This window comes from Felis catus, chromosome C1 (genome assembly GCF_018350175.1).
Source record: "Felis catus isolate Fca126 chromosome C1, F.catus_Fca126_mat1.0, whole genome shotgun sequence".
Taxonomy (NCBI): Eukaryota; Metazoa; Chordata; class Mammalia; order Carnivora; family Felidae; genus Felis; species Felis catus.
In genome coordinates, this window is record NC_058375.1 from 213,087,981 (window position 1) to 213,102,083 (window position 14,103).

Consider the following 14,103-nt stretch of genomic DNA (forward strand, 5'->3'; position numbering starts at 1 on the left):
TAACTTACCACGTTTACTATATTAAGTAGATGTGTAGAGCTTATGCACTAATTTCAGATCTTTTCGTTCACTTGAAATTAGGGTATTTAATAGTTTTGTGTTAATTTTGCTTCTGTTTGAGAAACAGTCAAAATTAACAGGTGGAAAAACCATTAGTATAGTGTCTTCTCCCTCATCTGCCAAGTGTAGAACATCCTCATTTTCAGCAAAGTAGATTGATGGGGCGGGTGGAGAAGAGAAGAATTGCCAGAACTCATCGATGCTGGATTATTCATTCTCATTTTATGAAACTTTGTTTAATAGATTTCCCTTTCTAAGCATTTGCTGTCATTTTTATTTCATTTATCCAGTGCTGCTCTTTCTGTCAAAATAATTTGTAAGACTTCCAAAAATTGTATTATTGCAAAAATAGAATCTAACTTCTCATTCTGTTTTAATAATATATTACTTCATATATTGTATCTTTTAAAACATAAACGTCTTTTCAAAGAGTCTGCATTTCTTTTTGGTTTTTATTTTTAAATATAGCAGTTATAGTATGAATAGTTTTCACATTTTTTATTTCTGTTTTTGATCTTCTGAGCTTTATCAGCTGGAGGTTATCCAATTGAGTAATGTCATTAAAGAAGAAAGTTTAGGCCATGGAATGCACCTCCCCTAATAGTAATATATAGATACTTATTCACTTTGACCTTGCATGTTGCTTTCATGTTATTTGTATTGTGAACAAGACAAATGTTTTACTATCTTTCCATCCTCTGCTGTAGGATTTTGTTGATTTTTCAATCATAAACTCTGCACCAACAATGGCAGAGTCCTTTGGAATGGGGGTGGGGTAGGATATAGGCTGTGTAGTTTGAAAAAGCATTCAACTATTTATTCTAATAAATAAAACTTTCTCACATTTAGAAAAAGTGAAAAAATACAGAATTTAATTCGCATTTTTAAAATCATTCCATAAAATACTGTTGAACCAAGTCTTAGCTGATGTGAATACATGGGGCACACTTCCATCTTCAGATTGTACCAGAATCCTGAGTATTGATTAAGAATGTTGAAATGCAGTTAGAGCTGGTAGCCATTGCCATTAATGTAAACTCCACAGGGAAAGTTAAATGTGTACCCTGCCAACTATGAAAGCAAAGCTGTGTATGGCAGTATAAAGCTCCAGTTTTCAGGAAACGCTATTCCTTAGAGGGAAACTGTTACTCAGCTCATGAATTCTAAAATTTAAGTTCTATTTCATTGTTTTCTGCTATTAAGCAGGCAGTAAAGACTTTTGTGGACTGTCATTTATATCATTTCTCTGTTATCTGATAATTGCTAACAAGACAACTTGAGATTCTTTTGGAGTGGTATGTGACATTTTGCTGAAAAGAAAAAGCTGTTAAGCTTGAAGAGAAGTTCTCAAGATTATGAGTCCTAGTCACAAGGTTGCAAACTGGTGCATGAAATAAAGTGGAAGTAAAGTGGAGATCAAGTGCTAATTTCATCAAACTATAACCACCCCTCAAAGGAATCCAAAAGGGACGTTTCTCAGTTTATGAAATGCACAATGAGACGTTCCAAAGGAAATGTTTTATGTAATCATGATATACATCACATCCATTTACAGAATGCTGTCTTAATGCTTAGTTTGATACGTTATGGTTTTGGTTTAAGTAATCCCAGTGCATCTTTGCTTTTCTTCTGGTTTTTTGCTCACTCACTCTCACCAACGTAGACCCAGGAACATGCATATACCCCTGGGTGATTACAAACCCAATTTAAAAAGCCTTTACACCAGACTCAGAACCATTTAACTAGAATAATGTACTTTTATACGTCCTTGGAACTATTTTCTCTGAAGAACCCAACTCTACTCTTTATGAAGGATCTGTCTTTTATTTTCCTTATTAAATGAAATCTACCTTTAGCATTTTTGATCACATACATATTATCATATATAGAATCAGATAAAAATATCACAGTGTAGGAATAAAATATTTGGTGCTCTTCCTGGCCTAATATCCCCTGGCCTGAGGTTACCTGCTGGGGGAAAGCTTCTCCCACCACTGACAGGTACATTTTTGGCAGTAGGATCATGTTTGGCCAAGCTTGATAAGTTTTTGCAGTTCTAAAATAACTATTTAAGTAGACAAGGCTTTTGTGAAGTATCATAGTAACCTAGAAGTATTTCTATGGAGAAAGTTTGAACTTCTATAGGATGAAATTATAAGAATGAAATTTTGTATTATAAGGTGATAGTTTACAGCATAACACATCTATAAGTAATAATATATATTACCATACTGTCACCTTAGGTAGGAACTTGGACTCTAATAGTGTCAGTGGTAATATAAAGAAAGGGCTGCAAGCAACTACCATAAGCAAAATAATACTCAAAGTTACGAAGGGAGCTAAAAACATCATTTGGCATATTGATAATGGGGAAATCATGGTAGCATTGACAGTATCTTGAAAGAAGAATAAAGATCATTATTTGTTTTAAGCATGTTGAGTTTGAGATGTTAGCAAGTCAGCTGGAAATAAGATGAGAGCATAGGAAAAAAGTCAGAACCAAAGAGATTTGGGACTAGCCACAAAGAAATTATATAAGTCATAGCCCATTATCTGCAGTTCCAAAATCTAAAAAGCTCTGAAAATTGAAGAGAGGTTTGTTTATTTTTAAGGACTCAATTTGGGGGGCATCTGGGTGGCTCAGTGAGTTAAGCGTTCGACTCTTGATTTCAGCTCAGGTCATGATCTCACATTGGTGGGGTCGAGCCCTGCATCGGGTTTCCTGCTGAGCATGGAGCTTAAGTGCTGGGGATTCTGTCCTTACCTCTCTCTCTCTCTCTCTCTGCCCCTCCCCCTTCCCCACTCATGCACTATTTTGCTCCATCAAAAACGTAAAAATTAAAAAATTTTTAAGGACTCACTGGCTGCAGAACTTGACCTAATAGGAACTCATCTGTAGCCTTTATCCCATTTAGTGTTAATATTCAGTCATTTAGCTGCTTTTAAAATATTATTTTGTTTGATTATAACTTATTGCCCCCATGCTCCATTGAGAGTATTGCATAATGTAGGGTATATGTATAATGCTATCTTTCTGAATTCTGAATTCCAAAATTCATCTGGCCTCAAGGATTTCATGGAAGGAGTTATAGACCTCTAGTTTAAGTCATAAGAGGAGATGAAATCTCATGGAAAAGAAAAGAAAAACAACTTTAAAACTGATCGCCAATGTGCTGCTTTATTTCTGTATTTGGCAAAATAGAAGAAAATTGAAAGGAGACATTCCCAGGTGATAAGTACCAACAGAAATGACCCCAAAAAACTTTATTCCCTTCTCCCCATTTTTTTTTCTGAGAGTGATTTCCCACCCCCCCCCCCAGCCGTATAAGGTATAGAGTTAAAAATATGATGAATGTTAAAAATGCATGAATTTGGAAAAGGTAGGTTTTTAGATAATCATGCCCAGTAGAAAGCATGGATCACAGGATTGCCTAGAGTTTAATTGTCTTTTCTGTGAGATTATCATAATATAAAATGGGAAATAAATATGCTTTTCCCCCACAAATTCTACTTTATATGGGGGCGCCATACTATGCATAACAGTGAAATTGAAGCAGAAAATCATGATCCTAACTATGGTTGCAATTAGTTTTTTTGTGATTACAAGCAAACCAGGCATTTCACCCATCTTACTTCAGTTTCACATCTGTAAATAGAGGGAGTACATGATCTCAAACTTGCCTTTCAAATTTAAGATAACTGCCCTCACCTACTAAAATAATTTTTTTAAGGATTTTTTTAAGCTATCTATTTATTTTGAGAGACAGAGAGAGCAGCAGAGGGGCAGAGAGAGAGAGGGAGGGAGAGAATCCCAATCAGGCTCCACACCGTCAGTATGGAGCCTCACACAGGGCATCAACTCATGAAACACAAGATTATGACCTGAGCAGAAATCAAGAATCAGACACTCAACTGACTGAGCCACCCCAGTGGCTGAGCCACTGAGCCACCTCAGTGCCCCAAAACAATAATGCTTTCTGAAGAATCATAAACATGAGAATTAAGTTACTGCTGCATAAGTAATAAAATGTGAGGAGGGAAAAATGTTTAAATGATAAACATAAAAGTAGCTCTTTAAGTAGTGTACTTAATAGTAATTGGATAATCCTGTTATACATTTGTGTTGATTTTTTTTTTTACCAATCTTTCAGTTTCACTGAATGTTTTCCTATTGTTTTGGGTGTAGTTTTATATTTAAATTCTTCCTCATAATGTACATACAGTGCTTTGTCCAGTGTTTCTTTTTATAAGATCATGACATATTTCATAAACCTTTAGCACATAAAATTTCCATCCTATATAAGGTAATGTAAGTGTTCATCTAAAATAAGTTCAGAATCAAAGGAATTTGACCTGTTGAACCAGAGTAAAAGCATCAAACCTTAGGATTTGTAAAACTAGAAGGGAATTTTACAATGATCTAATCATGCTGGGTTTTATAGTTAAGAGAAAGTAAGACCGATAGAAATGGCTTACTAATGGTTAGTTGCTAGGTATTGGCAGAGTGACTTCATTGTTTTTCCCATCACCTTTTATTGCTGCCTGTGAATAAAAAATGAGAAGCGTGTTTAAGGAATATTGTTTTGTTAGCAGTATTAGGTTGCCGAGATCATAGTCAAGGGGGACTGGTAGGATTCTGCCCTAGTATGGTAGGATGGCCATGCTATTGAAGTCAAAAATGCCTTTTACACATTACATTACATATATATTTACATCAGGTAGTCCTAACAGCAGCCGTGTAAGGTGTAGGCACTCTAATCCCTGTAGGGATGACGAAACTGAAGCTCATAAAATCTAAGTAGCTTACCTAAACAGCTTATTGGAGCAGAGATATTTATAAGCCAGGGTTGTCTGATTCTAGATTACCCTGCACTGTGTCACAGTGTGGCCTCTAAGACCAAGGCAAGTGGCAAGAAGGGAAGAGATTCTGAAAGAACATATAATGCAGATAAAGTCATTATATTAGGAAACTCAAATTCAATATTTTCTGCTTTTGGCAGATTTGGGGAGCTCCCTGATTATGCGCTTCTTGAACAAGCAGACTTCCTGGGTGCCTACCACTTGAAAAGCACTGGTGGGAAAACAGAGAAGTGTAAGACCTGGAAGAAGCGTAAAATAGTTCCTTTGTTGTCACCCAAACAGATTAAAAAAATTTTTTTTTCAACGTTTATTTTTTTTGGGGGGGACAGAGAGAGACAGAGCATGAACGGGGGAGGGGCAGAGAGAGAGGGAGACACAGAGTCGGAAACAGGCTCCAGGCTCCGAGCCATCAGCCCAGAGCCTGACGCGGGGCTCGAACTCACGGACCGCGAGATCGTGACCTGGCTGAAGTCGGACGCTTAACCGACTGCGCCACCCAGGCGCCCCATCACCCAAACAGATTTAAAGGAATCGCAAATACATTGATAATATTTATTTTATAAACTTTATTTTTTTTAATTGTAAAAGTAAGATATATTAATTTTAGAAAATATAGAAAAGAATAAAGAAACAAAATTACTGGGTATCCCATCCTAAGTTAGCACATGTTCCATTTTGGTGGTTTTTTTTGATGAGACTAATTATTGTGACATGTTCTCAAAAATTAATACGTGTGCATATACACTAAACCCAAAATATACCTCACACAACTTCAGTAAAGGGTAGTTTATTTGAAGATAGAATTGAAGGACTATGCCTGCTGGTAGTGGTTATGGTAAGCAAAATAGCTGTAATTCACAGTACAATGAAGTCCTCAGTGTTTGCTTGAACTGTTCAAGCCTACTGACTAACCGTGGTGCGATATGAAATCGCATTCAGCATTCCCATGAGTGTGAATCATCCACTGTGGAATGAGGATTGAAAACAGAACTGGTACTCCCACACAAGAAAAGTCATAACACCCATGATTTCAGCCATGGAACTTTTCTGCTTTCAAGTCTGGTTTATATCTCTCTCTCTTTTTAAATGTTGTAAAATTCAGAACTCAAGTTTCATTATAATTTGAGCAATCTATTCCCTGTTCTGAAATGACACCGCAAATGTATAGAATTTGACTATAATTCTTTTTCTTGTTCATACAGGTGAATCAGTTCAGACAGCTGTATTCCAAAGTTATCAATGATAAACATGATGATGTCATGGCCAAGTTTGGCGCTATTTTGGCCCAGGGCATACTGGATGCAGGTAAATGTTAAATCTTCCAGATGTGTTAATCTATTTAAACTAAATCTATTGAAGTAATAACTATGTGCTCTATGACATAGTAGAAATTGAGTCTGGGGGAAATTATTCCTGTAGAAAATGTGGAGCCTAGAATTCATAGAAATACTTTAGTAGAGTTGTTAAGCGTGCAGACTGTTAGGGTTTGAGTCCCAGGCCCTTTATAGTAGTAGCTGTATAACCTTGAGAAGTTTTCCCCCATGTTTATATTCTTGTCTTGTAAAGTCTACCTTGTGGTGTTGGGAGGGTTAAAAATCCATGTAAAGCTTTTAAAACAGTACCTATCACTTAATAAAGTGCTCAGCGTGGATTTTTTTTCTCTAATTTTCTTAGTATATATCAATTTGAAACAAGTTGACACTGGAAAGATTTTGAGAAAAAAAAATAGGTTTTAGACAAATTCTAGCAGCCAAATCATCTTAAAATAGGATGTATGGAATATTTACCTGATAAATACAGAGTGTAACCACCATCTAGCTCCTGAATTCACACTCTTCACCTCTACATTATGGTTGAAGGTAGAAGCGTGTGCTCTAGTACCTGGATCTTTGCTAATTTGAAAGCTGTGAAGAATAGTATCTCAAGGTTTTCATAACAGTTCTGTTACTCAATGAATATTTTCTCAAATTGATTAGCCATCTGTATAGCTTCTAATGAAAACACTCTCAGCCATAGCTACTACAGTCAGTCTTTTCTTGGTCAACTAGAAATGCATGTATATTTCTGTAGGAGGTCAGGAAAAGAAGTTGCAGTCCTTTTATGTCTTTAAAGTTTTCTTAGTCTCTCCAGGTTTTCACTTGCTGAGAGTGTTTTCTTGATTATATTTGCCAGAGATTTCTTTTTATGTTTCTTTGCTGATGCTACTTTTTTTCCTCCCTAAATTCTTTTCATTTTGCTGAAATCTTTTATTTGCTTTTTCTCTCTTGTCTTTTTCTCTCTTTTTTCTCTCTTTTCTCAGGAATTAGGTTGTTTTTTTTTTTCCTAAATGTTTGGGGCAGATAGTCTTCTCTTTTAATCCATTGTCACATGGGGGTTTTTGTTTTGTTTTCATTGTCCAAAAAGAGTTTTTTGCTTAAATTTTTAGTGGTTAAGGCACAATTTATTTGTGTCTTTTTAATTTAAAGACAGTTCTTTGTAGCTGTGTATAAATAAGGAAAATACTCCATAGATACTTAAGTAAAACATTTCAGTTCTCAGTGGTATCGATTCTCTCCCATATATGAATAATACAGACATTGACATGTCATAATTTCTTCTTCCTTATTCTTCATCGCCTTCTAATATTTTTATATTGTCATGGTTTATAATGTTTACATCCTCTTGTGAAGTTGTAATTCTTACAGTTTAGTCTTAGTTCCATATTTGAATGGATTCAGTGCTCATCACCATTTCTTTAATTACTGCTGCTTTTTCCTGGGTATCTGTACTACGGCTTGACACTTAATTGGCTGGATTTTATCAGTCCCTAGTTTACATTCAGGTTCACTTTCTTTTTCTTTTAATTTCATTAATTTCATTTTTTTTTATTTTTAGAGAGAGTGCACAAGGTGGGGAGAGGGGCAGAGAGAGAGAAAGAGAATCCCAGGCAGACTCCATGCTCAGAACATAGCCTGACATGGGACTCGATCCCACAACCCTGGGATCGTGACCTGAGCTGAAATCTAGAGTCGGACGCTTAACCGACTGAGCCACCCAAGCATCCCACATTCAGGTTCACTTTCTATGAGTTTTGACAAATGCATAAATATATATCCGCCATTACATCATACACAATAGTTTCACTGTCCTAAAAATCCTCTGTGCCACCTTTTCATCTCTCCCTCCTTTCACACAGTCCCTGGCAACCCCTGAACTTTTTACTGTCACTGTAGCTTTAGTTTTTCCTTGTCCAGAGTATTGTATAGTTGGAATCATACAGTATGTAGCCATTTGAGATTGGCTACTTTGGATAATTGGTTTTTAAGTAGGGTTTAGGAGTAACATTTTACTATTCCATAATCTTCTATGTATTCATTTATTTTTTAGCTGCAGTTTTTGAAGTTTGTACTTTTACACTACAACCCTTTACTTGTTCATTCAGAGCTACTACGGTTTCTTGCTGGTTTCTGCTATATCAGAGTTGTTAAGAATTAGGGGAAAATAAGGGTGCTTGGGTTGGTTAGTCGGTTGAGTGTGTGACTCTTGATTTCAGCTCAGGTCAAGCAGCTCAGGCCTGCTTAAGATTCTCATTCTCTCTCTCTCTCTCCCTCTCCCTCTCCCTCTCCCTCTCCCTCTCCCTCTCCCTCTCCCTCTCCCTCTCCCTCTCTCTCTCTCTCTCTATTTCATGCGCACTACCTCTCTTGCTCTCACTCTCTCTGTCTCTCCCTCTTTTGCTCTTTCTCTCCCCCACTCCTCCTCCCCTCCCTCTGCCCCTTTCCCCCACTCTGCCCTCTCTCTAAAATTAAAAAAAAAAAAAACAAAAACTGGGGGAGGATAATTCTCTTGTTTCGGCTTCATTTCGCTGTCTTTACTGGAAGTCCTTTCTCTCCCCTCTTCCTTACTCTTTCAGGCCTTTCTCCCTTCACTTCCTTTTGTGAATATCTCTTTGAATTGTTATGGACCAGTCAAGTTTTGATGCTTTTTTTGCATTTCTCTTTTTATTTATGTTTTTTTGCCTTACTTATTTTAGTGTCATTTAGTATATAAAGGTTCTGTAGTGTCGTGTTCACTATTACAAGCATAATTATTCTGTCACCCCTTTCTACTTTGTCAGTGCCCTGTCCCCCTACAAACTAGGCTGCAACTGCATTAGAAAAAATGTGTAGTCCTGTATTCTGGCTCTCAGAAGTTAGTGGTAATGGAGAAAATCTGGAGGGCAACTTCAAAGGAATGACTGAAATTTGAGAATTCACTCAATGATATGGTCTCTTCGGGGAGAAAAGCCAAAAATTAAGGTTTATGGTTGAAGTTTGCAAAACTGTGTAAACACTATCAGTAGGACAAACTCTTTCTTGTTTTGTAGTAAATCTCCTGACTGTTAGAACAGAAAGCTAGTTTAGTTTCTAAGTCTGAAGAAAATGGGTTTCATTGAAATAAAAGGGAATTCGGCTTCAAAACTTAAATCAAAGATCACATTCTTTAGGAAGCCTTCCCCTCTGCTCTACCCTGCCCAGCCTCATGTTGGGGTAGGTGCCAAGGCATGCTTAGCTGTATGTTCTCACTAGTGCACAGGTTTCTATCCTAATGCTTGCCTGCTCTGGTCTAATTATCTAGTTATCTGTCTTCCCCACTAGACTAGAGACTCCTCAGGATCGCTTTCAGCATTTTGTTCAAGATTCTCAATATATATTGTAAGCATTCAGTGAATGGGGGAGGTTGAGTAGAGAAAAGTACAAGCAGACAATAAATGTGTCTAACTCATTCCTGTTGGAAAACAAAGTACACCTGATTTTTTTTCCAGATAAAATCTAGGTTATTTGGTTGAACAATTGAACCCTGATTCTTATAAAAAATTAAAGTGCTTTTTAGTGTAGTAGAATTAGTACTTCCTGACTCTAATATGGAGGCATCTGAGAGAGACTGAGGTTTAAAGAAGTGAAATGTACGGGGCGCCTGGCTGGCTCACTTGGAGGAGCATGTGACTCTTGATCTTGGGTAGTAAGTTTGAACCCGTGTTGGGTATAGAGATTACCTAAAAATAAAATCTCCAAAAAAAAAAGTGAAATGTGAGCAGTAGGGATCCAGAATTGGAATTCAATTAGGATGGTGACTAGGCACAGACAAGCGCCATTTATAGGCTATGTTATATAAACTAAAAGATTGGGGTCTCAAAGTTCTGGGGTCCAGCACTAATACTTTATATAGAGTCTTCAACACAGCAGCCTGTGGGCCACATCGGACTTAAACATGTTTTGTTTTGTGTGCCTAACAAAATGTGCAAAATATTGGACAAAATCCAGATTCTAATCTGCTTTTAAAAACAAAATTACCTAGTGACCCTGGACCTACACCCTTGGTAACATGTCCTCTCTAAATATGACATGAACTTTCCATTTGCCTCAATTTCCCATTGCTTCCAATCCAAGTTTTCTAATTTGTTTGCCTGACTGATTCCTAAAGGCATTCAACTTTTCAACCCCTATTAGCCTTAGATTCTTAGTCTTTCAAGGGCCCAATAATGATCCAGCTGTCTAACTGATGGTTGGATCTTCACTCTTGTTCACTAGTATTCAAACTGTTTCTCTGCACTCCTTCAAGGGATAGTCTAGGGCATGTGTCAAGGAATGGGCAAACAGGACAGGCTCTGAGCCATAATACTCTCAACCGCCCAAACTTCTGATTACATAGAATTAGCTCTGGTTTCATTGTTTCACATATTGTGTGTCCTCAAAAAATTTCATCTGAATCAAGGATTAGAGATTAAAATTTTTCTTTTGTTAGTGATAGTACTCTAGTTCAAGTGCTCAAGTTCAAACCTTCATATTGCCAATGGGAAAAGAGACTTTAAGAGGTAAAGTCATTTGTCCAAGGTCATAAGGCTAGTTAAAATGTTGGAGCAATCTACTACCAGACATAACTAAAGCAGAAAGAGTAAAACTAAGCAAACAATATCTGCCTCTTGCCTCTTTGCTATTGTTTGCAAATATGTGTACTGAAATTTTACTTTTTGTTAGCATTAAAAGCCCCAGTGTAGAATGTAGATTAATATTTAAGTTAGTGGGACACCTGGGTGGCTCAGTCAATTAAGTGTCCAACTTCAGCTCAGGTCATGATCTCATGGTTTGTGGGGTCGAGCCCCACATCAGGCTCTGTGCTGACAGCCCAGAGCCTGGAGCCTGCTTCGGATTCTGTGTTTTCGTCTGTCTGCCCCTCCCCCACTCAATGCTCTGTCTCTCTGTCTCAAAAATAAATAAACATTAAAATTTTTTTAATATTTAATTTAGCATTCAGTTTTTATATCCTTTAGGCTTCGTTTTTGGAAAATGCCTACTTATACAGAATGAAGGTCTAGTGCTGTAAAATACAGCACTTCAGTTTTGGAGACCCTAGATAATTCACTGGCTAACAAACTCCAGCTACTCCATATAATATTTTCTGAACTGTATGCTTAAAATAATCACCAAATGCTTCCGTAGTGCAGTGCTCAGAAATCTTTATTATGGCCCTACTGGTTTCATGTTCATGGTTTCTCTCTTTTTCCACAGGTGGTCATAATGTCACAATCTCCTTGCAGTCCAGGACTGGGCACACCCATATGCCTTCTGTAGTTGGCGTCCTTGTCTTTACCCAGTTCTGGTTCTGGTTTCCTCTTTCACACTTCCTGTCATTGGCTTATACCCCTACCTGTGTCATTGGCCTTAACAAGGACTTAAAGGTATGTTTGTAAGACTTCACGTTTATAGTGTGTCTTCTTCACTGTATCCTACCTAATCACCCACTCACAAGGATTTTCATGAAATTTTAAAGATGAATTGGCATCTCGCCAATATTTGTTTCCCCTTCAAATTGAGTCATCACCTTGTTGAGTGGAGTGTGTCAGTGGAAGTTTTGAAAATCAGGTCTCCTTACTAACTGTGTAACCTTGGATGAATCAGTTGAGAGGGAATGGTAAGAGAGGAGGCAAATTTAAAAATACGAAAAGGTTTTATAGCTCACTCTTACCAATTTTATTTAATACTGAAGTTCTGTAAGAGCCATTGAAGGATTTCATGCAGATAAATGACATGATGAGGTTCTCACTCTAGAAACCTCATTCTGGTATCCGTGGAAATCCATTACAGTGAATGCTATTGCAATCATCTGGGCAAGGAAGAAAGAGGACCTGAACTAAATCTTAATAAGGAGTGAGGCTTTGAGGCAGGGCCATGTTTCAGAGTTGTATGATGCTAGAGTATTTGATGGAAGAAAGGATTATTTCTAAAGGGAAAAGCAAAATAGGAGGATGTCTCTTTGGTAGTGGCAGAAAACAAGACCAACAATGAGAAGCCAAGGAATCTGACAGAGAGAAACTAGTCACATAAGTCAAGGACTGGAAGTGATACATCCCCTGTCATCACACCGTCCATGTTTTTTTTAGTGGGGTTTGTGCTTAGGTCTTTCGTAATCCTGTGGCCTGATGATTCACCTTCTTGTTCTTCCATCTTCTCAGAGCCTTTTGACCTTCAAATAACTCTTAAATCTGGTCATCACTTCTGTTAAAATGTTCTATTAAATTTTCAAAGTGGAAAAATTTGGGACCAGAAAATAGCTGATGAAGATTGAGTATTTCATCCAATTGACTCCCCCCCCCCCCCCCGCAGTATAGCTGTACAGTCATTTATCCTTTAAGTGTTTCAATATAAAACTACTCACATTTGTAAATATTGAGCAAATATTTGTAAATATTCTTTCCAAACAAGAATCTTTAGGTTCCCCAGTCCCTAACATTTAACCTTTAACATTGTGGTGAAGCATCCTGTATAATCTGTAGGGACTTTTCCCTCTAGCACACAATCTTCTGATCTCTGTTTTCCATTCTTTACAAGGAAAGTAGAATGAAAAAGACAAGATTCCAAGGGTGCTAGGGTGGCTCAGTCATTTGAGCGTCTGACTCTTGATTTCGGCTCAGGTCATGATCTCAGAGTTTTGTGAGTTTGAGCTCCGTGTTGGGCTCTGTGCTAATAGTGCAGAACCTGCTTGAGATTCTCCCTCTCTCTCTCTGCCCTTCCGCTGCTCGCACTCTCTGTCTCTCTCAAAATAAATAAACTTAAAAAAAGACAAGATTTCTTATCCTGTAAATATGATGCTAGTTACCATTCTCTGTCAGTGTAAATTGGGTAAATAGGGAAAAATTCAGACTAGAGAACTTTAAAACCTAATCACTAAGTAATGTGAAGCTGACTTTTTCATCAGGCTCATGTTGGGCTCTTATAAGGAGTGATTACATGGTATAGAAACCGTGTTCAGACTTGTATAGATTGTTAGAGTGGTATAAGGAAGATACATGGAAGTTAGGTGTGCAGGCTAACTAATCAAAGAACACTTTACAAAGGAGGTAACTGTTGATCTGATGCTCACACCATGAGTGAGACTTATGAAGCAGGGTGCGTGGCCAGTAGAGATGAGATCAAGGGGGTGCCCATGAACAGGCACAGAGCCTCAGGAAAGTCTAAGGAACTGCAGGTAGTTCTGTAAAGCACCTAGAAACAAATTCAGTGAAGAAGACAGATGCCTGTAAGGGAGTTTTGTAAGAGAACATTTAGCCTAGATTGAAACTTCTGGCATTCCTTTGCATTGTGTGCCTGTTAATAGCATAAAATACTTAAATCTTGATTTGGGTTATTTTAATGTAAGGAAGAAAACTCTTTTATTTCTTCAGATGCCGAAAGTTCAGTATAAATCAAACTGTAAACCATCCACATTTGCATATCCTGCCCCTCTGGAAGTACCAAAAGAAAAAGAAAAGGAAAAGGTAGGTTCTTTGTTCCCTTGAGCAGCATTTGTACTTCTATATAGAAGCTGCTTAGTGTTTTACTTGGGTTTGTTTTAAATATTTTAATGTTTTAAATTAGATATTTTCAAAGTAATACTTCTTATGGTAAAATCCAACATTACACAAGAATGTAAAGTAAAAGCCCTTTTTCTCTCCTGGTCATCCAAGTCCCACGTCACAGGAATCATAATTTGTGAATCCTTGCAAATGTTTTCTCTGCACATGTCAGTACTTTTTATACCACAAATAATTGTTGACACACTGTTCTGCAGCTTATTGTTTTCACTTTAACAGTTAATCTTTAGGGGACGCCTGGCTGGCTCAGTCGGGAGAGCATGCAACTTGATTGATCTCAGGATCATGAGCTCAAGCCCCACTTTGGGTGTAGAGCC

At 37.4% G+C, this 14,103-nt stretch overlaps 1 protein-coding gene across 1 annotated transcript in view; it reads left to right on the forward strand.

Annotated features, from left to right (window-relative positions):
- Positions 1-14,103, forward strand: part of PSMD1 (proteasome 26S subunit, non-ATPase 1) — a 95,899-nt gene that overhangs the window by 70,707 nt on the left and 11,089 nt on the right. The window contains exons 19-21 of the mRNA XM_011285628.4: positions 6,123-6,225; positions 11,445-11,614; positions 13,598-13,690. Coding sequence (XP_011283930.1) covers positions 6,123-6,225; positions 11,445-11,614; positions 13,598-13,690 — 366 coding nt within the window. The remainder of the gene's footprint in view (positions 1-6,122; positions 6,226-11,444; positions 11,615-13,597; positions 13,691-14,103) is intronic.